The sequence below is a fragment of a genome, unplaced genomic scaffold (assembly GCF_019419815.1).
Source record: "Pyrus x bretschneideri cultivar Hongxiangsu unplaced genomic scaffold, Pyrus_bretschneideri_v1 Contig32, whole genome shotgun sequence".
Taxonomy (NCBI): Eukaryota; Viridiplantae; Streptophyta; class Magnoliopsida; order Rosales; family Rosaceae; genus Pyrus; species Pyrus x bretschneideri.
In genome coordinates this window covers 5,259,034-5,282,975 of record NW_025999635.1, presented here as the reverse complement: position 1 = coordinate 5,282,975, position 23,942 = coordinate 5,259,034, and the positions used below count along the sequence as shown (strand labels likewise).

General features: G+C 38.8%; 6 protein-coding genes across 6 annotated transcripts; 2 read left to right on the top strand and 4 right to left on the bottom strand.

Annotated features, from left to right (window-relative positions):
* Positions 1 to 146: 146 nt before the first annotated feature.
* On the bottom strand, positions 147 to 1,784 carry LOC103963452 (probable aquaporin TIP5-1). The gene is made up of 3 exons (XM_009376280.2): positions 1,652 to 1,784; positions 1,144 to 1,397; positions 147 to 885 (listed from the first exon to the last, which is right to left on the bottom strand). Exons 1-3 carry the CDS (start codon positions 1,779 to 1,781, stop codon positions 490 to 492), a joined length of 780 nt encoding a protein of 259 aa, XP_009374555.1. The 5' UTR covers positions 1,782 to 1,784; the 3' UTR covers positions 147 to 489.
* Positions 1,785 to 7,468: 5,684 nt separating this feature from the next.
* On the bottom strand, positions 7,469 to 9,869 carry LOC103932662 (cell number regulator 6-like). The gene is made up of 4 exons (XM_009342295.2): positions 9,591 to 9,869; positions 8,893 to 9,007; positions 8,020 to 8,285; positions 7,469 to 7,921 (listed from the first exon to the last, which is right to left on the bottom strand). Exons 1-4 carry the CDS (start codon positions 9,696 to 9,698, stop codon positions 7,691 to 7,693), a joined length of 720 nt encoding a protein of 239 aa, XP_009340570.1. The 5' UTR covers positions 9,699 to 9,869; the 3' UTR covers positions 7,469 to 7,690.
* Positions 9,870 to 10,489: 620 nt separating this feature from the next.
* On the bottom strand, positions 10,490 to 11,481 carry LOC103963390 (peroxisomal membrane protein 11B-like). The gene has a single exon (XM_009376198.3). The coding sequence runs from the start codon at positions 11,474 to 11,476 to the stop codon at positions 10,616 to 10,618; it is 861 nt and encodes a 286-aa protein (XP_009374473.2). The 5' UTR covers positions 11,477 to 11,481; the 3' UTR covers positions 10,490 to 10,615.
* A 684-nt stretch (positions 11,482 to 12,165) lies between these two features.
* On the top strand, positions 12,166 to 15,434 carry LOC103963391 (luc7-like protein 3). Its single transcript, XM_018651441.2, is given in 8 exon segments — positions 12,166 to 12,480; positions 12,670 to 12,798; positions 12,979 to 13,018; positions 14,046 to 14,075; positions 14,077 to 14,119; positions 14,206 to 14,406; positions 14,498 to 14,710; positions 14,802 to 15,434. Coding segments are annotated over 8 exon segments (1,062 nt in total). The 5' UTR covers positions 12,166 to 12,437; the 3' UTR covers positions 15,165 to 15,434.
* A 2,651-nt stretch (positions 15,435 to 18,085) lies between these two features.
* Positions 18,086 to 22,444, bottom strand: LOC103932665 (conserved oligomeric Golgi complex subunit 7). Its single transcript, XM_009342300.3, is given in 10 exon segments — positions 18,086 to 18,450; positions 18,567 to 18,899; positions 19,024 to 19,702; positions 19,878 to 20,076; positions 20,390 to 20,535; positions 21,169 to 21,353; positions 21,355 to 21,453; positions 21,592 to 21,693; positions 21,820 to 22,029; positions 22,160 to 22,444. Coding segments are annotated over 10 exon segments (2,514 nt in total). The 3' UTR covers positions 18,086 to 18,174.
* Positions 22,445 to 23,160: 716 nt separating this feature from the next.
* Positions 23,161 to 23,592, top strand: LOC103963453 (heat shock 22 kDa protein, mitochondrial-like). Its single transcript, XM_009376281.2, has one exon. The coding sequence runs from the start codon at positions 23,161 to 23,163 to the stop codon at positions 23,590 to 23,592; it is 432 nt and encodes a 143-aa protein (XP_009374556.2).
* The last annotated feature ends 350 nt before the right edge of the window (positions 23,593 to 23,942 follow it).

The following is a 23,942-nucleotide window of genomic DNA, read 5'->3' as shown; positions in this document are numbered from 1 at the left end:
AATTGAAAATGAATTCTAAATCCGTATTTTATGCGGTACGTTCTGAGTTTAATTCTTGTCATTAGTGAATCACATGATGGTTCTAGGCCCGTATTTCAATCTATTCTAATTATTCAGTGTTTTAATATAAAAAATTGTTATTTAGTACTACAGTGTAGTGATATTCCTCTTCATTTGTAAGTGAAAGGTCTTAGGCTCAGTTCTTGTCAAAGGTAATTTGAACCACATTATTATGGCTGGCTCGTTGTGAGACTTAACCCACTTCCCCCAACCTTTAACGTGGATTTGTTAAAAAAAAAAAAATTTTTTAAATTAGGATAAATATTACTCCCCCACAAATAACAAAGGGTAAAACAAAGTACATGAATTGATTAGTACTAATTAAAAATTAAAGCAAAAAGAGTAGTCTTGGGTTAACTACAAATGCTACACCAATAACAACTGAAAAATGTTATAAAACAAACAAAGATTAATGCCTAATACAAATATCTAAGAAACATTAATTGAAGAAAATCCCGTAGAAATCCCCGTAAGAGAATCCGGACATTGGGTAGGGTACACCACATTATCATACAGTACTCCAGCAACCGCCGCGCCAATCAGAGGCCCCACCCAATAAACCGCCTGGTTCCTGAAACTGCCGGCAACGACTGCCGACCCGAATGCACAAGCCGGGTTCATGGACCCACCAGAGAACGGCCCGGTTGCTAAAACGCTTGCTCCGGCCATGAACCCAACTGCCAGGGGTCCAATGCCCCCAAATGCACCATGCCTTCGGTCACCGGCAATATAAACAGTGTACACCAGCCCAAATGTCAGCACGCCCTCCAAAACCGACGCCCCGAAACCCGTCATCTCTTCGGTGATTCCGTAGGTCGGAACATGCTGCGCAGTCCCCTAAAAAAGTTTGTCGCTAGGGTGTGAGATTAGGGTTAATATTAGTTCAGTTTGAAATCCTTTTGAAAAGGCGACTCCAAACCAGGCAAGATTCTCCGCTTTGCGAGAATCGAAGAAAGGTCTATTGTACGCAAGTTGAAATCGGTTTAATATAAAACGTATGAGATTCATTGAAAAAATACTAGCTTGCATTGAGGTCCAAAAACTTACAATGAAAAATAGTTATAGAGAAAAGGTTTTTTTTACCTGTCCAACGGTAGTGACTTTCAAGAGAAGGCATGCCATGATAGAAGCCACCATCTGAGAAATCCAGTAGCAGATGGCATTGAGGACACTAATGTGTCCTCCGACCGCCATGCCGAAGGTGACTGCCGGGTTGATGTGGCCGCCGGAGACGTTGGCTGCAATGTACATAGCCGAGGACAATGCGAAGGCGTTGGCAACGGCAACCATCACCAAACCTGCTGGATCTGATGATGCAGCATCCGGCATCAACTTCCCTGCCACATTATAACACAACCAAGTACTTAAAGTGACGATATTTTTGTCTCAGTGTAACGGACACAACATACACAATAAATTAAATTTTATTTTCAAAACTTACATTACACTAAAACTGGAACAAAAACTTTAAGTTTAAATTATGATTTGCTCCTTTTTCACACGTCGCGTGAGAAAGAAACGTATACATTTTGGGATAGGAAGGTATTTCTGCTAACACGAAAAGTGAAAACTAATGGAAAGAAAGACTCACTTGACGACATCATGGAGCCAACAACAGTGAACACGAAGAAGAAGGTTGATATGAACTCTGCAAGATAAGATCGGAGGGCGTTGGGAGTGATTGCTTTCTGAAGTCGAGCGGTCAATGCAATCCTAGCCATTGATCCAAATCAAAACACGATGTTGAAGAATGAATTGAGTCCTCAAGGTAATTTTAGAGGAGAGTTTTGGTGTAAATGAGAGTGAAAAAACAGCGGTGAAATCGAACAGTTAACGCTACATTTGTTCTGTAAAGGAGTTACTTAAATATTTGAGCAAGTAAAAAATGGCAACGTTTTGGTGAAGAGTTGTGAAGGAGAGATTTTTTAATATGATTAGAACACGGGGTGTTACACCACGTGTTATTATACAAATGATAGATATATGTATGAAAAAAGTTAATAACTTAAAAAGTAAAATTTCTCACAACTTATATAAAAACAAATGATGTATTACTCATATTTCGGTTACAATGAAAATTTTCTCATGAAGGTTGATGGACTTTCGAAAAATGGTTAAACGCCAAGCCACGTGGCAAAGTACACGTTCGCGTGATTGGGAGAACATGGGTGATTGGTGGATTCTCTTTCCTCAATATTTCCTCCCCTCTTCTTTAAATAGTTTTCGATTAAGCTATGTTAATATTGATTTTTTATAGAGAGACAAAAATAAAATGTGAGAAGAATGAAAAGAAATGGAATGAATTAAGAAGAAAGAGAATCATACTCCTGTAATTATACCGTTACACAACTTTCTTCAAAACACAAACATGTTTCCTTTGTTTGATATGAAATTATCGTGAGAGTAACAAAATTGTGAAATATTTATAAAATTCAAATTGTGCTTCTCTCGTTAGGGGTTTCAAAAAATAAATAAATAAATTTTGCAATCGTGATTGCTAGGGGACGTAATTAATAACAACTCCCATTTTATTTGCTTTTTTTATTTGCTACATTTCAGGGCCTTATTAACATATTTTTGACGTAATTAGTATGATTTTGGATCGAAATTTCGTTAAAGTGAACAATACCATAAGCTTTTTGTTAAAGTTTACAATAACAACACCCTCATTCAATCTTATTTGGCATTCAAATTATTTTTCGTACAAAACTACGGAGAGGGATCCTCTCCGGATCCCTTCCACCTAATCATCTTCATCAAACAATCCGAACACTTGAAATTTAATCCAATAGCTACAAATAGGAGTCCACTCTAAAAGTTATAATAACTTTAGCCGTTGGATCAAATTTCAAGGGCCCGGATTGTTTGATGAGGAAGATTAGGTGGAAGAGATCCGGAGAATATCCCTTCCCAAAACTAGTACTACTACCAATACTGTTAACATGTGATCGAGCATAGACCTCAGGTGCAAGACAGGAGAAGTGATCGCTTAAGCTACAAGTCATTCATTCAACATATTTCTTTTACCATATACCAACAAATAAAACATCATCTCATAACGAAAGTTTGTTGTATCGTCGAATTATAAAATATGACAAAAATCTTAAAACATATTGCAAATTAAATACATTACAATACATGAAACAAAAAAGGAACCAATTGATTAACCCTATGATCTAAACTCAATATATTAATTAAAATTTGAGGCAGAAAATAGTCTTCAAGAACTCCAAACAACCAGCAAGCGAGGCATGTCTCTTTATTTTAGCCCTGTATATTACCGCACTCTTCATGTACTTCTCCAGGTCATCTTCTCCCTGCATAAACTTCCTCCTCGTGTGCTTCTCCAGGTCATCTTCTCTGTACAGAAAATCGCCCACGTCGTTTGTACCATAAAGGACATCTCCCACCCCCGTCTCCGCCGCTGCACTGCCGGATTTAATAGAACAATCCAGGGACAACATCGAAAGTCCATAACAAGGTGGTGGGTTTTCCGTCGCGTGCTTTTGCTCAGCGTACCCACCACCACGACCGAGAGAAAATTCACGGTGCATGATGGAAGAAGCGAAAAACATATATTCTTTCTTGTGGGAATTTAATTTAGTGAAGAGTCCCATATATATATATATATATATATATATATGTAGTTTTTTTCTGCAAGGCAAATATGTATTGTAATCAGCGTAGGAGAGGAATGATTACTCTGTTTTTATATCCCTAAACCTATTAGAACTTGGCAACTTAGTCCTTTTAGTATAAGAAGTCCTTTTATATTAATGTGTTAATTGGACTTTAATTAGAATTAATTAAGGGAAGTGTTATTAGCACTCCAAAAATCTCATTCTAAACTCCTCACAAATGTATTTTTCTTTCCTAATACAGAAAGCTTAGAGTGTAAAATAAAATTTTTAAAGTGCTATAATAACAATTCCCTTTATTAATATGTGACTAATCTACGAGAACTTAATTAAAACTAATTTATATGCATGTGATTATCCACTTTTGTTATGAATCATATGGCAGCTTTTTTTCTTTTTCGATCGAAAACGTTGGCTTTCATTCCCAAACAGAAATATTACATACTATATTAACCAACAAAAGGAGAGTTATATTGGTTTTCAAGGGGTTATTGCTGATCTCTTCATCGAACTTGCTACCGCTCAAGACAAACTTACGTACAATTAGGACCACTAGGGTGATATATCAAACTAATAATGTATAAATACCTGTCTTATGTGTAATGCATGTTTGATTTTAGATGCCACCACTACAATTCAAGAAAACATGAAATAAAATCAGCTAAGGTGGTTTAGATATATATGTGAACCGAAGACTTATATTAGAAGACTCAGGGCAAAAAGATAGAGAAAGATCTAGAAATTTTTGGAAAAAGACTTTTAAGTAAATATATGGAGTACTTGAGTTAACAAAATACTTAACGCAAAACTGAGGCCAGTGCCGTTCTAGGATTCATACACCGACCCCACTTAGTAAGATAAGATTTGATTGTTGTTGTTGTATGACCTTGCAAAACTGAGAGCAGTTAGGGCAACATTTGTTCTATGAAGGAGTTACTTATATATTTGAGCAATTAAAAATTGGCATAGTTTTGGTGATGGGTTGTGAAGGTTGATGAAGTTTTTTATCCGAAATGGTTCATGAGATTTGTATAACTTTTCATTTTGATCTCTGAAATTTAAAATCAATAGAATTGGTCCCTGAGTTGTCCACCATCAATCATTTTAGTCATTCGGTGAAAAATCTTCATTAAATAAGGATGAAATGACAAAAATACCCTTAATTTTTTGTCAAATCATTTTGGCCCATTGTTTATTAAATTGAAGGTAGTTTTGTCATTTTAATCTTTATTTAACATAACTATTCACAGAATGACTAAAATAATTGATGGTGAATAATCTCAAATACCACTTGTATTGATTTTAAATCTTAGGGACCAAGGTGAGAAGTTATGTAAATCTCAATCACCATTTTAGTTTAAAAAAAAACTTCAAAAAATGGTTAAACGTCAAGCCACGTGGCAATGTACATGTTCGCATGATTGGGAGGACATGGTTGATTGGCAGATTATCTCCCCTTTTAATCTCCTTCATCTTTCCTCTCCTTATCTTTAAACGGTTACGATTAAGTTACGTCAGTATCTTGTGTTGATTTTTTTTATATAAAAAGAGACAAAAAAAAAAGTATGCAAGGGGAGAAGAGAGAACCCTACTCATATTATTACCGTTATGCAACTTTCTTCGAAATACAAATGAGTTTCCTTTGTTTGGCATGGAATTATCGTGAGACTAACAAAATGGGACAACATTTATAATATTTTCAAATTGGGATTTTCTCGCTAGGGATTTAAAAAATTAAATAAATAAATAATTCACAAAAAACCTCACGTAGTGAGACAGTGGTTTGTTAGTAAATTTATTATTTTTCACAACATATTTTAGTAAAAAACATAAAATAAAATAAAAAAGAGTATATTGTCTTTTACAAACTCCTAGCCTTTCAACAACTGGTAATTAATAACAAAAAAAAAACAACTCCTATTTTATTTGCTTTTCTGATTTGCTATATTTCTAGCCCATATTAAGATCGACGATTTTTGTAATTAGTATTATTTTGGATCGGTATAACAACACTATAATTCTGTCTTATCTGCCACTCAACTTCTTTTTCCTACAAAACTACACCGTTACATGTGTTCGAGCATAGACCTCGGGTGCAAGGCTGAAGAACTGATCACTTAAGTTACAAGTCATTTATTGAACATATTTCTTTTATTATATACCAACAAATAAAACATTATCTCATAACGCAAGTACATTGTTCATCGAATTATAAAAAATGACAAAGATCTTAAAACATATTGAGCAAATTAAAAACATTACAATACATGAAACAAAAAAAGAACCAAATTGACTAACCCTATGACCTAAACTCGAGCTATTAAAATTTGAGGCAGAAAATAGTCGTCAAGAACTCCAAACAACCAGCAAGCGAGGCACGTCTCTTTCTTTTAGCCCTATATATTACCGCACTCTTCATGTACTTCTCCAGGTTATCTTCTCTCTGCATAAACTTCTTCGTCCTGTGCTTCTCCACATCTTGTCTGTAAATAAAATCCCTCACGTCCTTTTTACTATAAAGGACATCTCCCACCCCCGTGTACGTATAATCCCTCACGTCCTTTTTACTATAAGGGACATCTTCCACCCCCGTCTCCACCGCAGCACTGCCGGATTTAGTAGAACAAGCTAGGGACAACATCGAAAGTCCATAACAAGGTGGTGGGTTTTCTGTCGCATGCTTTTGCTCAGCGTACCCACCACCACGACCGGGAGAAAATTCACTGTGCATGATGGAAGAAGCGAAAAACATATGTTCAATTTTTTCTTGTGGGAATTTAATTTAGTGAAGAGTCCCATACATTTTATATATATACAGTTTTTTTCTGTGAGGCGTATATGTATTTTAATTAGCGTAGGAGGAGGAATGATTATTCTGTTTTTATATCCTAAACCTGTTAGAACTTGGCTACTAAAATGTAATTAGCCCTTTTAGGATAAGAAGTCCTTGTATGTTTATGTTTTTTACTTGGCAATTGCCAGCTAAAAGAGAGATTAATCCACGTGGACTTAATTAAAATTAATTAATATGTATTCACTTTGTTATGAATCATATGGCAGGTTCATTTTGAAAACGTTGGATTTCATCCCCAAACCCCAAACAGAAAGATTACAAACTCGTTTGGAAGTTATTCTAAAGTGGCAGGAAAACGTTTTTGGTGAAAATATTTATGGAACCAGTCCTTAATAATAAAAATGCAAATGAATCCTGAAATAACATTAAAGGAACCACTTTAAGTGATTTTAGAATTTAAAAATATTTTCTTTAAAGATGATTTCACTTATTCTAAAAGAACTTCCAAACGAACCTCACATACTATGTCAACCAACAAAAGAGAGAGAGCCGGAAGGCAAGCTTGGACCTCTAAAAAACCCTCCGCCTTGAAAACCCTCGAATTGAGAGTTATGTTAGTTCACTTATGTACAACAGGGACCATTACAGTCATATCTCAAACTAATAATGTACAAACAAGTGTTTTAAGTGCAGTGCATGATTGATATGAGAATCCACCATGGTGACATTCCTATTGCATAAAAGTCCTTCACGTGATCCTCGCATCAATTGAAAAAATCGAATAGAAAGAGAGAAAAATACACTAAAAACCTTTCTAGTCCATCTGTCAGCAATTCCTCTTAATGGGCGATTTGTAAAAACCAAAAAAATAGACTAAGACACCTTAGTATGTCCTCTAAGGCTTGTGGTATGCCCTGCCCTCAGGGGGGAGGCTCCCCTTCCCCCTCAACTTTAAAAAAACAAGCACACAACAATGTATCCAATTAGAAGTGAAATCTTTCAAAATTAAAATGTCTCCAATCCTCACTGCAATGGAAAAGGATAAGACTCTATATAGATTGAGGTTTATACAGAATCACAGATTAATATTAAGCAACTGTATAGACGATTTCCCTTGTATGTGACATCAAACCATTTTACAACAATGGCGGCAGCTCACACACATTAAACCCTAGTGAAATGACGCTTAGCTTAAATCCTACAACGCCTGCATCTCCATATTGGTGTGGCCATTATTGCTGGTAGAGGATGGTGCAGCAGAGTCCTGGTTGTCGTCAGCAGACTTCATCTGTTGAACTTGGGGTGGGTTGACGACAGTCATTGGCATCACAGCATTGTCCGAGAGGCGTCCCTTCATCTCCCGGTGCTCTTGGCACAAGGCGCACCAGTGCAAGCAGCAGTGTGTCAAGCATGGGTCACACGGCGAGTTCTGCAGTCAACAACGCAATTAAGCATCCAGCAAGCTTCAGTTAGGAAAAATATATTCCACATGACATAAACTTGAGATACGGACAAACAAAAGGTTACCTTTAGATGATACTTCTTCTGCAAGGATTGCCGGACAAGACCTGTATATATCCCACACATCCACCAAGAAAATAACAGACCCTCGCAAATAAGAAATGAAGTCCTTGGGTCAATGCCATGGAAGATTGCAGTTAATGCTGCCAGAGCCATACCACCTTCAATGCAAACGGCATGACAAATGCAAGGTCTGTTCCAAGGGGTGTCGTCTCTTAGGCTCTCAACATTGCGCCCAAACAGAACACATGGACAAAATAACCCTGTCAAGCCTGAAGAGGTAACAAAAGGCAGTGTTATCAGTAGACCATCTTTTTATATTACAGAAATGAATTACTGGAACTAGAGTCTAGATGCACAGCACAGTAGTACGAGCAAAGACGTTCATGCTTATCAATCACAGGACTATGGTCAACCAATTGAATGGGCAGAAACATCCTACTTGATAAAGTTAGAGGCAGCATTCAGAGCATAAGACGAATAAACTGTAATAAAAGAATATGAAACAGGGCAATGCTAGAGTTATAAATTTCAAACTTTGAACGGCAAGCATGATAGCTTGTTCCGAGCATTCAATATTCCAGAGACAAACTCCAATAGACGAAATATACCCCAGAAAAATCGAAAGGAAGAAGGCATCTTATCAAATGTAGCCATAAGCATCATAGAATTTAACGCATGCACTGCTATAGTTGCACATTTGTGAAAAAAAAAACCCTATTGCAAGGGCTTTGCGCTTTGTTTATGAGGCAAGCTCAGTGGGACACCAAATCCCCCGCAAAAGCAAAAGATCAAAATAAAAGGAAATCAAAGGTAAGCGTAAACTTCATACTGCGTCGCTGTACAAGAAATGAAAAGCTAGTTCCCATATCAACTTACAACTTTCTCTATCTTCAGCACAGCCAAAAATTCCGGTTGTCCAAGGCTCATCTGCAGGGGCCTGATAGCTGTCGGGTAAAGGCTGTCCACATTCGTTACACCTGTGAACATTCAACTGGCCCGTAACACACAAGATCAGTTGCCGAATCACATTCTCATCCGATCCAACGACTTAAAATTATAACCCTCCAATGCAAACGAACTCACATGTGAAATTCACAAATTCATCAACATCTACCCCATAAACCTACAACATAAATGTAGTTGATCAACCATATTCAAGTTGTAGCCAAAACCAACTAGTCGTCCTCTTTCGAAAACTACGAAAATTCTAGATCTGAACAATTCCTTGATGTACCAATACGACTTCAAAAATCTGATTTAAATCTTATCCCAGAAATGGCATTATACAAATTACAAAGCACCAATTTTTTTACTATAAATTTCTTCAATCCCCCCAAAAACCTTCTAATCAGAAAATACATACAAAAAGTAGAAAAATTTAACAATCCAAACCAAATCCCACCAACACAAGTTTTAACGAAATGCAATTCATACAAAATCATACAGGAAAACAAATGGGATATTAGCAATGGAGTTTCCAGAGCAAACCCATGTCAAATTAACAAAAAATACGACGAATTGGTCTAGAGAGAGAGAGAGAGAGAGAGAGAGAGAGAGAGCGTGGGGTGAGAAACCTGAGGAACTTCGATGGGCTGATTGAGCTCGCCGGGATTAATGTCCTCTGCCGGCGCTTGTTCTTTCGTCAGCTTCACATACCGCGAGTGCGCAGTCCCATCCGCCATCCGATCTGCTCTGCTCTCTCCGGCACCGCTTTGGGAAAACCCGGGACTAATTAGTGAGGGAGGATCCGGACTGGGACTAGATTTACGTGGGTCAACTTTTGTCTTCTTAACGCTTATTTAAAAACTCGTCTTTGCGAGTCTCGCTCTTCCGCTTCGGCCTTCGGATTTGTTTGGATTGTAGTCTTCTTTCCCGTCGTTCGGTGTAATACGACTTGTCGATGTCCCCGACAAATGTTGTTGTATACGATGTCGTTTCAAGAGGACTGGATCATTTTTTTTTTTTTTTTTTTTTTTTTTTTTAGGAAACTAGGAACTTCATTCCAGGCTAAGAAGCCAAAAGGTACACGAAAGCCTACCGAGAGGCGAAAACAACGTGTCGTTTTTTTGGTGAATATTTAGATTTCTAATCAATCAATTGTATTTCAATATCTCTTTCATCATATGATTAATCTGCATACTTATGAGATCATCCCAAATCTTTTAGTAAGGGTCGTCTCTAACACAAAACCTTCTAAATCTTTTGGTTGAAGTACATCCCTTGTGTATATGATAATTTAGAATTTTGAGTTTACAATGCTCCTTAAAGACGACTAGACTCAAAACCCAAAATTTAATTTAACACTCCACTTCATTTCCTCTTTGTTGTAGGACACAAATATGTAATATTTGAGTTTCCAGTTAAAAAGAAACGTAAACTTTAGTACATTATTTAAAAATATGTAATATTGGAATACGATCATGTTATATAATTACTTCACGTGTTAAGATAAAGCAAATTGCAACAAAGCAAGTTTAGGTGGCATTGGTTTAATAACTTCAAATTAAACATATATATATATATATATGTATAACGATGCAGTAGATATACTGAATTTACAAACTTCAGCTCTAAACACAATTAACAAGAGCTCAATCACTTATGAAGGCCAGTTTCTGTACCAACCGGACCATGCAGATACCAAACCACTAATCCCAAGAGTGACGGCATGATTACAGAACGGATTAGGCTCGATATCCGCGATTCCGATGATCAAATCCGCAACATTAGCCGCCACTGCCATTAATCTCATCACTCTATCAGCCCTAATCTTTCTCAAACTCTCGCTCTTCGTCTCCGCAGACTTGTCCTCCAAGGCAGCAACCTTTTTCTCCGCCTCCGCGCCCTCTTTCAACGCAATGAAATCCAAAACGATGAAGAAAACATACCCAAACGACTCACCAAACGCCGATATAAAGCTCATCTTTCGCGCCAGGTTCGGGTTCAGAGTCCCGATTCTGGACAGCCAGAGAAAATGGTCGAAAAAGAAGTAGACCATCTCCCCTGCATTAGCAAGAACGGCTAGGAACCGAAGCGTAGGGTTGGAGCCGGGGCTTCTTCTCAGCGCATTGAATCCCGTGAGAAACCGCCCCGTTCGAAAGGCCTTCCGGCTAAGCCCGGATGCAACTTCCCACTGCTTGGCTCGCTGCGCAACTTCGGGGTTCTTGGCCTCGGCATGCCAGTGCGCAATCTTGGAGACGTATTGGAAGGTTTTGACAAGCTTGTCAATGCCGTCCCTCTTTGCCAGGAAGATAACAAGTTTGTCTACTGTGTCGTTCATGATTGAAAATGTACGCAGCAGATGTTTTGGTTGTGATTGGCGATGAAGTATGAATCGCGCTAGCTCGATGGGAGGATTTGGGGTTGGATTAGTAGAAGAAACGAGAGATAAAGAGCACCACAGAAGTTGCAGGATTTTGGATAATAGCATACTAGCTTCTGTGGTTGGACTGCATGCCATGCAACTCGCTAACGGTAGCAGGCTTTCTTGTCTTTAGTCGACAACAGTCCAAGCTTGTTATCTCCACAAAACTAGACTTCAAATTTAACCTCTGCCAAAAATTCATTTAGGTCACGATACGTCACATGTTCGAATATCCTTCGCCAATATCACTTGTATTTTCTACTTGTTTTTAGACTTGGTTTCAACATATTGGATGCGTAATTCGTTGTATCTTATGGAAAATTTGTATAAGTTATCTATTATCTCCAAGCCAGGGTGGATGTACTATTGAGACCAAAGTAGTTCCAGGACTATTAAGAAGTTGAAAAACAAGCATGGAAAGGTCTTCGAATTTGTCAAGTGTCAAGTGTTATTGATAGTATTTGTTAAGCGTGTCAACGCAATATGCTGATGTCAAGATATGCCTAATAGGTTTACATCAAATACTTTGTGGGCATAAAAAGGACCTGATTAAACATTCGAAGAATCTAACCTTTACATGTATATTTTCCCGCCTTTGATTGGTTTTGAGACCACCTTGATCCCAATGTACATCCATCACTGATCACGGATTGTTGCTAATTCACATATTACAAGATCGATGAGCTATAGAGTTGGTATTTCACATTTATGCGGTAAACAATACGAAATTGGGATTTTCCGCAATTTAGATGAACTTAATATAATTAACCTATAATTTTGTTAAAAAAAAAGTTCAATTCCGGTGACCAAGAGCGGCTCGCACGGAAACGGACAAGACCAGGCCCGGTTCGCCTCTTTTCTCTTCTTCTCATATTGTCTCTCTGAGATTCTAGTCCTTGGAGAGCAAAACCCTAGAAGCCATTGATACCTATTCCACTGCTCAATCCTCACTGGTTCCTCCGCTACAAACCCTTCTGGATTTCTTCTCTCCAAAAGCACAAATCGGTTTCTTTTTGTTGTTCCCCTTCCCAATCCCAAATCATCACTTGACACAGCCATGGATGCTCAGAGAGCTCTGCTGGACGAACTTATGGGCTCAGGTTCAAACCCTAATTGATCGCCCCTCTGTTTAGAAACGATAGTTGCTGATTATGAGTTGGGGACTTTGGATTTGTTTAGAAAAGATAATGGCTTTAATGGGTTCTAATTTGTTTGATGTTTTTCTTGGTTGATTTTGGTTTGAATTGGTTTGAATTTGGTTTTGAATACTGGTTTGTGGTGAATTCCAGCTCGTAATTTGACAGAGGAGGAGAGAAAGGGGTACAAGGAAATTACTTGGGATGATAAGGAGGTTTGTGGAGCCTATATGGTTCGATTTTGTCCCCACGATCTCTTCGTTAACACTCGAAGCGATCTAGGTGAGTTGCGGTTGGAAATTGTATTGATGTTCAATTGTTTAACACCAAGTTTCTTGCTGAGGAATAAGATCAAATGCTTGAATCATGGTTAGGGATATCAGTTTTTCGTATCAGATGCTTAAATTTGCTTTTGTGGAGTGCACGCTTTCATTGACTGTAAATTTTTTGTTTTTGTATCAGGACCTTGCTCTAAAATACATGACCCAAAGTTGAAAGAAAGGTGATAGACTGAACATTTATAGAGTTGAGAGTTTTTATTTTTTGGCAATGTGAACCTATCACAATGTTATCTAATGTTTTCTCGTTCTGCTATGTACGGAGTTTATATTTGCAATCAAAAGAGGGTCCTTTGTGCTTGTTTGGAATTGTTTTGTCACGAATTCTATAAAAAAAACGATATGATTTTTGAAAAAGTTTAGCTTGCTAACCCGTAAGACTTTTTGATCATTTATATGCTTCTGTTGTAAGAATGTTGTTTCTCTTGTCTTCGTACAAACAAGTTTTCTGCTTCTTATGTGTGGTGTAGGGTGTAGGATGAAACTTTGACATGCCTTACATGGTATTCTAAGCAGTAGCTGGGTTTTTCTTTTTGTGGTAACTTATTTACGCATTTGAACAGATCTTTCCACGTAGGGGAGAATCGTTTATCAATTCCAAGTCAGCAGTAGCTAAACAGTTGCTCATAGTGATGCACTGCTGCATGAGACATCCAATAAAATGTCCGCTGCATGAATCGTCTATCAATTATTTATTTTGGCAGTTAATTATGCATGGTCTACTCTCTTTTGTATTCAGTAGGGGTTCGGTTCTAGGTTATTTGCCCCTTTTCAGATTAATTATTTAATTTTTCTTATCTATGCATTGTTGATGTACAGATGTTTTGCACAGATTACCAGGGAAGTGATATATAATTGCTATATTTATGTTTATAAGATGAGTATCTAGAAGGTTTTGCAAAAATTAAACTTTTATTTTTGACCTTGGGTGATGACCAGAGGTCATTTCATACACTCTCCCTTTTCATAAGTACTCCAGGTATATTTTAGTTTTGATATCACAATTCAATGCACGAGACCAAACCAAAGATTATCCATATCAATCTTTTTTGTTTTCGCTTTTCTGGTTTTGTTCTCTAGCTCAAAACTCGCTGCTTTTTGCTTTGTTTTAATATTTCTGTTGTTTTCTGTTCCAAAGTTGTCATTATATTATGTAGTTCCAATTTTGATTCTTTATGTTATTGATTTTAGTTTTGAAGAGTCCCCACGGCATGATGCTTATACCCAAGTTTGAAGCTGAACTTGCTCACTTTTGTGAGAAATTGGTATGTTTTGCATGTCTCCTCATTTCTCTTCGTGATGTATGATTTTTCACCTATATTTCTTTGTCTTATTATAATTTGCTTTTCAGGTGATGGATTTAGATAGAAGAGTAAAGCGTGGGCGAGAACGCCTTGCTCAGGAGGTGGAACCTGCCCCAGCTCCTCCACTGTCAGCTGAAAAGTCTGAACAGCTATCTGTTCTGGAGGAAAAGATAAAGAACTTACTGGAACAAGTGGAGGCCCTAGGTGAAGCTGGAAAGGTCGATGAAGCTGAAGCACTCATGAGAAAGGTGCTGATGTTTGGGATTTTTAATTATTACTGTGGAGTATACTGCTACATGAAATTTGACCACTTGATTTCTTTATCCTTTCATTTGGTAGGTGGATATGCTTAATTCTAAAAAGACAGCCTTGGCTCAGCCGCCCCAGAATGATAAAGTGTTGATGCTGGCACAGGAGAAAAAAATGGCACTCTGTGAGATCTGTGGTTCATTTCTTGTGGCCAATGATGCTGTAGAGAGAACTCAGTCTCATGTTACAGGGAAGCAGCATATTGGTTATGGCATGGTTCGGGATTTTATCGCTGAGTTCAAGGTGAGTCTCTCTGTTGATTAATGAAGTATTGAAGTCAAGGAAAAACATGATTTCTTGCTCAGGGACTACAAACGTGGACCTTATTTTTCAGGAATCTAAGGAGAAGGCAAGGGAAGAAGAAAGGTTAGCGAGGGAGAAAGAAGAAGAAGAACGGAGGAAACAAAGGGAGAAGGAACAGGAGGATAGAAGGAGAAGTAATTCAAGTGATAGGGACAGGTATCGTGATAGAGATCGTGACAGGGAGCGGGACAGATATCGGGAACGAGACTCAGATTATGAAAGGTCAAGGGAGTGGAATGGCAGAGGTAGTCGGGATGGAGGGAGAGGGGTGGACTATAGGTCCAGAAATGGAAGAGATGGAGGAAGGGATAGGTACCGTGATCAAAGCAGGTCACGTTCCCCTGTTAGGCACAGTCACAGGAGGTCACCTAGAAGTCCAGTTCGCCCGTATTGATGAATCGTGTAGAATGATGTCTGAGCTTTGAAATTTAATGAGGTAGTTTCCATATCTCATATCTTTGTTGAGACTACCATCTACCCATTCATCAGTATTATTAGCGGAGAAAATGGTTGAGGTAGGTATAATTTTATTATTGTAACTCATTTTTACATTTCATTTTAGACTTGGGATGAGGCAAATTTCCTTTTGCTGTATGAAACTTGTGTGTTTACACATATTAAGATATGAAAACACCGCAGCCGGCGACATGATGATTGTTAATCATTTTTGAGGTAACACATTTATCGCATATTTACCAGTCACCAACCCATGGAATATTTCCTTCTTTCCATAGGTACACTTTTCCCTTTCTTTTCCATCCTCCTGTATCTGGTTTTTAGTTTTAACCACTCTGTTGCTGGTGCTGCTTGTTTAACCGGGATGGGGATCCGAAGAAACCAGTCGTCAAATGCGTGGATTGTGTGCTACATGTTCATTCCTCTTGAGGTATTTAGGTTACTTTCCATGCATCTAGAAATAATTGGTCTGGTTTTTACACTTGTAATGGTTAGATCGGTGCAAGCATTCTTTTCGGTGAGAGAATAAAGACCAGTCATGACTGGGGATAATCTGAAAGACTACCCTGTCATGTGAAATAGGTAGTTTTGGAGTTCAAATTTCTGTCTCGGTCACCATTCGGTCTCTGAGGAGCTGCTTTTGAGCATAACTGTTGTATCCATGGGCATGGACATCTACTTGACCAGACTGGGATGCGATATAAGATTTGCCGTCAACGGTGAATGGAGGTAACTGCCAATCATAACTCTGCAGATTAGTGCATTTCTTTTGAAGTTTTGCAGGAAGGGCAAGATAAAATCCGGCAAACCTCGACGATTAGACTCGCTACGGGTCAAATATCTCTCATGGCTAGCAATGGTTTGCGGAGGGCGTCCCTGTTCATCTTGCAGTACTAATTTAAGAGTAGGGATTATTGAGTTACCAAATGGAACTGAAATGATTGAATATGATCGGTATCACTTTTGACATTGTCGCATAATCGATGTCTTGTAAAGTTGTATGATCTTCAAACTTGTAGACACCATAGTCACCGATGGGAAAATGAAATACGATCATAATCCAGTAATCCACTCAGCACTTGCTGAAGCTAACTTCGAATGCGCTAAACCAAACCAATATTTCCATGGTTAGTTTTAAGTATAAAATATTCACGAAATTATTGATAATCTAGTCAAAACATCCAAAACATTAAGGATTGATATGAAAGTGGAGTGAAATGCAAACTTCACACTATATCGACAAGATATAGGAAAACAATGGATATTGATGATATTTACTGTGGGTGAGCTTTGATGCAACAGAAATGTTGCTCCTTTGTGATCTAAAGGTCATGCGTTCGAGTGATGGAAATAGCTTCTTTTCAAAGTAAGGGTAAGGTTGCGTACGATAGATATTTCCCCTCCCCAAAAACCCTAGCGTGTCAAAGTTGTTAGAAAATGCATGTCAAGATTTGTCTTGACACGTTAACTCTCGCATCGTGGCACGTCAGAACATCACTATTGGCTACGACATGACAAGCGTTGTGAATTGTTGGCAGAATGCATGTCATGACACACCATGCATTCTGTCGACAATTCATGAGGCTTGTTATGGCATGCCACGATGCGAGGGTTAGAGTGTTAAGACAAGTCATTACACGCCATGTACTTTTCTAACACTTTGCCTAATATTTCAGAATAATTTTTTAAAAAAGAATCTAATAAATATATGAAGCGTTCTTACCGGTAAATGTAAGAACCTTCGAAAATATTCAGTTCAAATAATGAATGTATTCTTACAGGTAAGAATATGTGTAAATATTCAACTCAGATATTGAACGTGTTCTTACCGGTAAGAAGCTGTGCAAATAAAAGATGTATGTCATGACTTGTCTTGATACGCAAACCCAAAGCATCCGGAACATGAGCTGGTACTTGGAAATATTTATCGCTAATTGGAAACATTTCTCGCTAAAGGCTTTTCCGTTAGAAGATGTAAAATGTCTTGAAATCCGCCTTATACAATTCGAGGAGAGAATATTGATCACAATCTCAAATAAATGCCTCAGCCGGTTGGTCTTTCTTTGTGACGATGGAGTCGATCGACTTGTTCTCTCTTGCTCGAGTAAACCTTGTATCAACGAAGGAAGGGCTTGAAAAACTCCGGTCTGCGATGTTGTACACACCATAATCTTCAGGTCCACGAGGTTCCAGGTAGCCTTGAACACAATCATCCCGGCGGAAGTATATGCAATTTGGTTGACATCCCAACTCTGAAAAACAAACAGACATTGAAGAGAGACATCACCCAGGAAAAGAGCAACATCATCAGTCCTCTCGTGGTTCATCCATCTGCCGTAGCGACCACTTGAAATCTGAAGATACTTTGTTACCATCAATAGTTTTCTCTTATCAGAAACCACAAGATGTATCCTCAAGTTGCGGACCTTGTCTCGATCAATGCCGAACAATCATTCAAGCCGGTTGCAACCGCATTTACATCCGAGCACTCTCTCAGAATTCGGACGTCATATGCACAAATTTTAAGTAATTTCACTGTTTTCGTTCAAAGCTTTACAACCAGGTAACCATATCTCTTGAGCAAAATAAACTTTTACTGACAAAATAGTTATCAAGAAACAGTTGCTAAAGATAAAAACAGCCCCTTTAGCGACGAAAAATGGTTTGAAGGTCGTGATAAAAAAGCTTTAGCACCAATTTATGTTCTCTCTTTGTAAATTTTATTTTAAAAATCTTAATAAGCACATGCAAAGCATGTATACGATTGCTAGTATTTCAAAATTTTACATACTCGTATTTGCTAAAGCACATGATAACTCCATTAACTGCAAAATGTTGAAACATCGGACCGATGGCTAATTCAAACACAAAAACAACCCGACCTTTTGTATAAATTAAAGAATGTTTTGCACATCTTTCAAATAATTTCGTCCACGATGAAATTATGACTAGTCTAGACTCAAACGCCGGATCTTACATACAAGGTTTGCAGTTGGAAGGTCCAGATTTCCTGCGTCCGACTTCACAAGGTCCTTGAGCTGGTCTCTTGGGGTAGAAAGACAGGTGTGGAATGTGGCAAGGACAGGAGGAATTGGCATTGATAAGGCAGAAAGCACATTGCTTAGATACTCTATGTCGACAGATAGCTGTTGCGCTCCACGATCTGTGATGTACTGAATTCCTCGCAGTTGCTCCATGTAAAGAGCTGTGGCACCCTCTGCAACCTTCAGTACAGAAACACAGCATTGTCAAAATGGAAGAGTGTCGTTGAATCATCTATCACGCAATTATGATAAGATTCACAAAGTTACTACAAAATATTGCAGATGTAAGTTGGTACCTTGAACATCCATTCTGTTGCAAAAATCTGGGCTTCATCATTGTTGGCATCACTGTTCGAAATGCCCTCCGCAAGTGGCTCTAACTGCTGAGGTAAAGTAAGAAGATATTCACCGATACTAGTCACATAGGCCTGCGGGTAAGCACTGAAGGTTGGGAGATGATATGCACTTTGTTCTTCAACTGAGGACCATATTGGTAATCGAGAAACATCACTGAGGCGTTGCCGTACTTTGGAGATGAGAACATCGTATACAAGTTCATTAACTGTGTCAGCAAATGCTGCAACTCTCTGAGATGCGAGGGGAAGTGCATGAAACCGAGGATCTTTAGACTGCATTGCACCAAAAGGTGATGTCAATTTATATTTCGACCCACAAAATAATGCTATCATTTAAACTGAAGGGAGAGGAAGTGGAAGAGAGAACAGCAAGGGTGAAACATTAATCTAGTCATACCTGACTTAAAAGGTTAAAGAGTTTTCGAGCCTTCTCAGGAACATCAATGAGCTGCACAGCCGCCACATCCAGGGCAGCCCTTCCGCCCATAGATGAACCCTTTCCATCATCACTAGCAAGATGAGATAGGTTTTGGTCCACACTTGAACCAAACACAGAAACTGAGAGTGTGGTGCTCAATCTCGCAAGAGTAGCTCTCAAGGAAGCTTCAAATACAGAGGACCTGCTAGTTAGACAATCGGCAACCGTGAGGATTTGTAAAGCACCTTGCACGATGGACCACTCCTCCTCATTCGAAATCGAATCAACCTTGCGTGCGCTTTGGATGTCCTTCTTATCCAACCCCATCTCCTTCTTTGAACCAACACCGTCACCACCATGATCCACTCCACAGACAACTCTTAACGATTTCAGGGTTTCTTGCAAGGTAGAAATATACTGTAACATTATGTCATCAATTGCAAGAATTAACTCATCTGCCTCAGAACCTCCAGTCAAGCTGATGCATCTTTCAACAGCTGCTTCAAGAAGTACAATAACTTGGGGAATTGATTCCTCCATTCTGCGAACTGTTTCACTAAGTTCGATTCCTTGAGCTCCCACACCACGGGTAACAGCTCCTCTTAGATCCACTCCAGCAATCTCAGCAGAAAGTATAGCACGCTCCATCTGTCCATACCTACCACATGTTTCGCCATAATATATCAACCAATAAAAAAACAAACAAATAAAAGACAGCACCATATCGAGTATATCAAAAAGAAGGAAATCAAGCGCCAATCCAAACTGAACCAAATGCAAGTAAGAAAAGAAAACCAGGCCTGAATGAAAATTCAAACCCTGATCTTTCGTACCTTTGCTTAAATGATTCATATGGAAGATAGACTGCCTTTAGCGTATCCATTAAAACACGTAGATCAGATTCCGAAAACAAATGCTGAATATTCCTTGCAAAGGTCTGGGTCATATTGTGTAATTCAATCAAAGCCTCCAGATGCTTCGTCTGGATCTTGATACCCTTTGGCATGTCACCAGAAAGAATATCTAATATACCTAAAGTTTAAAAATAAGAAATTTGAGATATGATGATAATAAAGAATTAATCATCAGAAAAATATCGAAATGGTGAAAGGTGTGAGAGGTGGGAAAAAGACTTTGTATATCCATCCAGCACACAGAATCAGAATATCAACCCTCTAATGGGTAGCAATGTATCATTTCACACCACCTAATACCAATGCAATACCTAAGTCATTCGGATCAGTACAAGTTTTAAGAGAAGAAAGATGGTAAAATAGAACAAGTCTCAGATCATAATCATTTAAAACATCATCTAATAATAACAGAACATAAATTCACATCCAACCTTTTGCCAATGATTTTGTTTCAGGAACAACATCTCCGGTTGCAAGGTTGATACGGGAAACAAAACTTGCCCCAACAGCTACCATCGTCTCAACCAGCAGTTTTGGGACAAGAGACTTATAATCCTCAGGAAAGGCAACCATGCACCTATACACAACAGTTGAAGCTAATTTTGATAGTCCATGACTTTAGAATAAAATTCTGTAACTTCCTAAACCTTTCCCGAATATTTATTTTTTCTTCTTTAAAGGGATATAAATTCAAATTTTTCTTAACATTATGGAAGATAATAATAGTGAACATGAATATGCAAAAGCCTCAAAAATATGTCTTGTCCCCATTTTCTGTTGTAAAACCAGATAAAGAACATAAGCAAAGGACAGTTTACATTGCAAGTTATAAACAAATGCAATATCTCATGGTAAAACACTAAGGGCTCATTTGGAGAGTAGGATTGGAATGGAATGGATAACTTTCTAATCTCAAGGCATGTTTTGAGGGGAGACATGAAAAAATAAATAACAGGGTAGAAGATTTACTCACGAAGGAAACATATCTATTCCAATCCTCTCCAAAATGGTAGGATTAGAAGAAATGAGTTTTCTTCATGTCTACTCCGCTTCTCCGTAATCCGCTCTAAATGAAACATCATTCACTTCTACCATCAATTGGCCTTGAAACTGAGAGTTATTCATTCCAATCCAATTCTACTTACCAAACGAGGCCTAAGAATAAGAATAAAATAGAAAAATGTCTGGGAATCAAAGAGTAAGAATGTACCACTTCCATTCTTGTTCAAGATAGAGTAGCAATTCATCATAGAAATTTGGAAGCCAAGTGGAGAATAGAATTGTGGGAGCAGCTGACTGAGATTCATTAGTAGCGGATGGTCTGTCAAATTGAGACTTCTCAGTTGCAAGCTTATTAGGCGGTGGTTGTTTTGCGTCAAAATCTTCCCATAGCATGCTTTATGGGCTTTAGGTGAACTTTTGTATAATGCAACTCCATGGACTTGAACCTCCCAATTCGAATAAGAATCCCACGCAAATCTTGAGCAATTTCAACCTGTTAAGACGTATAAATCGTCATCTAGAGTCTAGCCACAAAAAAAGGCTGTTGGTCTATAATAGAAAGGAAGCAATTTGCTGTTGGACTATAATAGAAAGGAAGCAATTCAATAAGAAAAATGTTAGGAATTGTGACCTTGCGATTGGATATTGCGTCGGTAAGACGTGGTTGCACCATTGAATCAAGTCTATCCTCTAAGACCTCAAGTTGCTTCCTCACATTAGCAAATTCCGCAACCTAAAATCACGGGGTTGATCATCGATATGCCTTCATTATGACCAAATACATACCAAAAATGCACTATGGTACTGAATCAACTCAAAAATATATATCTTTAAAAACATAATATGCAGCTTCCATTACCTCCCCAACAGCAGACAAGCAATGCCTCATGTTGGCTAAAGTTTCGGCCACGCGAGGAAGATCACCGCTTGCAAAAACATCCTCGACTGTCGCACTCAGTTGAGTTAACCCAGCAGCATCTTGCAATGTCTCGTATGCAGCTTCCATTCTCTGCTTCACAATATCGACTTTTGCAAGCGCGGCTATAGATTCAGCTGAAGATCCCTCTGCCTGCACAATGCATATTATTGATTGATTGTTCAATTCCCAAATATCCCAAATCCCAATTCAATTATCCCACATTTTCTCAGCAACCAAACAAGAGTATAACAGACAGAAGAAGCTGGTAACGGTAACCTACCTTCTTGAGCTTGTCGAGAATGGAGGACACGGCGGAGCGGAGCGATACGGCATCATCGCGGAGGCGGACGACGTCACGTGTGGCACGAGGAACGCGGAGGAGGGCGGAGGCGCTCTGCTCCTCGAGCGAAGCTGCGATCTCCTCAGAGACCATCTGGATCTTCATCTCGAGATCCACCATGTGCTTGTCTACCGAGTCCTGCGGGTGCCGGGCCTGGCACGCCGAGTTCACCCACTTCTTCGGGTCGAAGTTCGGGTCCGAGAACGGACCCAGATCCAGCATCATTGCTTCCCGCGCTCACTGACTCGGTTCCGAATCGGACGGGTCGACTCGCTTTTTCGATTCGGTACCAAACTGCCAACTGCCAAGTTTCAAGCTTTTTCTTTTTTTGGGCAAAAAGTTTCTGGCTTTGGGAGTTACTTCTCTACTGATCTCGCCGAGGAGATGATGAAGAAAGGAGAAGAAGGACCAATTGGCAATACTTTCCAATACGACACCAGATTTTTGGGTCAGATTGTGAATAAGGATAAATATGTAATGACGGTTTTGCCCTTGTTGGACATCTATCTTACATTGTTGTTTTATTTTTGTGTTTTAGTCGTTTTATAATTAGTTTGAGAAATGTTTTTAAATACTGTTAACGTTTTTAGAAAAAAATATATTTTTAAAATTCTAGAAAAATACTTAAAATATTTTCTATAAAAAGCGTGTAACTAGTATTTTCTTTTGAAATTCAAAAATATTTTCTTTAAAAACAATTTCAACGACCCTATCGAATCTTTATTCATACAAATTTTTAATCACGTTAACATATGGCTAACCCTTGTGAAGTAATGGTAAAAGTAGAGGTAAAATCCAAATTGGCTTGTTTGCTTGCTCTCCACACTTTTGCCCCCTTATTTAAATACGTCCCTACAATTTGGGTGCGAGATTTGCTCTCGAAATTAAATCAGGTTTTGTTTTCGTGCTCTTCAAGCTATTTTTATATCTTTGGAGTTCCGATGGCATCCTCGCTTGCCCTCAGGCGACTTTTCCCCAACTTCAAGTTCCTCGCCGCGGATATCTCCCTCATTCGCCCAAATCCAATCGCTGCAGCCACCCGCTCGGGCTTTGCTGCCTCCCGGAGGTACTTCTCTAACCCCGGAGGAGTTGATGGAGACGAGGATTGGTACGTGCGCGAGACGGATGAGGGTTATTACGTGCGAATGGAGATGGAGGGGCTTGATAAAGAGGACGTAAAGGTGTGGGTGAATGTGGAGGAGAACACTCTCAGCATCAAAGGCGAGGGCGGGTTCTGCAGCTTCCATCACCTGCCGGAGTTATGCAAGACTGACGGCGTGAAGGCGGAGCTGAAGAACGGCGTGCTCAAGGTGGTTGTTCCGAAGGTCCACGAACAGGACAGGGCTGAGTTGATTCATGTCAAGGTTGAGTAGTTTTGTAGAAACATATATACTTATTGGCAAATTGATTGCTTGCTCTTTTTTAATACGTACACGTACTTATTGGTTTCTTTGACGTTTGAGATTGGATGAATGCTCATGGTTTGAGATTAAGGTCAGGAATTAATTACGATTTGGGTTGGCTTATAATCGCGTAGCCGAAACTAAACAAGATCAAGCTGCTGCCTTGTACAACATTTAGGTGAATCATGAGGCGCCGGTGGAGAAAAGAATCATAGGCCAAAGCATTTGAGTGAATCATGAGGCGCCGGTGGAGAAAAGAATCATAGGCCAAAGCAACCTCAAGCTTCTGGTCGGATGTTATTTCTTTCACATGACCCAAA

Coding starts and splice junctions, on each gene's coding strand:
- LOC103963452 (XM_009376280.2), bottom strand. CDS start 1,781: ATGGCTAGGATTGCATTGACCGCTCGACTTCAGAAAGCAATCACTCCC. Junction 1,398..1,651: donor TGGCTCCATGATGTCGTCAA/GTGAGTCTTTCT, acceptor ATAATGTGGCAG/GGAAGTTGATGCCGGATGCT. Junction 886..1,143: donor AAGTCACTACCGTTGGACAG/GTAAAAAAAACC, acceptor GGGACTGCGCAG/CATGTTCCGACCTACGGAAT.
- LOC103932662 (XM_009342295.2), bottom strand. CDS start 9,698: ATGGCGGATGGGACTGCGCACTCGCGGTATGTGAAGCTGACGAAAGAA. Junction 9,008..9,590: donor AGCCCATCGAAGTTCCTCAG/GTTTCTCACCCC, acceptor GTTACGGGCCAG/TTGAATGTTCACAGGTGTAA. Junction 8,286..8,892: donor TGCTGAAGATAGAGAAAGTT/GTAAGTTGATAT, acceptor TTACCTCTTCAG/GCTTGACAGGGTTATTTTGT.
- LOC103963453 (XM_009376281.2), top strand. CDS start 23,161: ATGGCATCCTCGCTTGCCCTCAGGCGACTTTTCCCCAACTTCAAGTTC.
- LOC103963390 (XM_009376198.3), bottom strand. CDS start 11,476: ATGGCATGCAGTCCAACCACAGAAGCTAGTATGCTATTATCCAAAATC.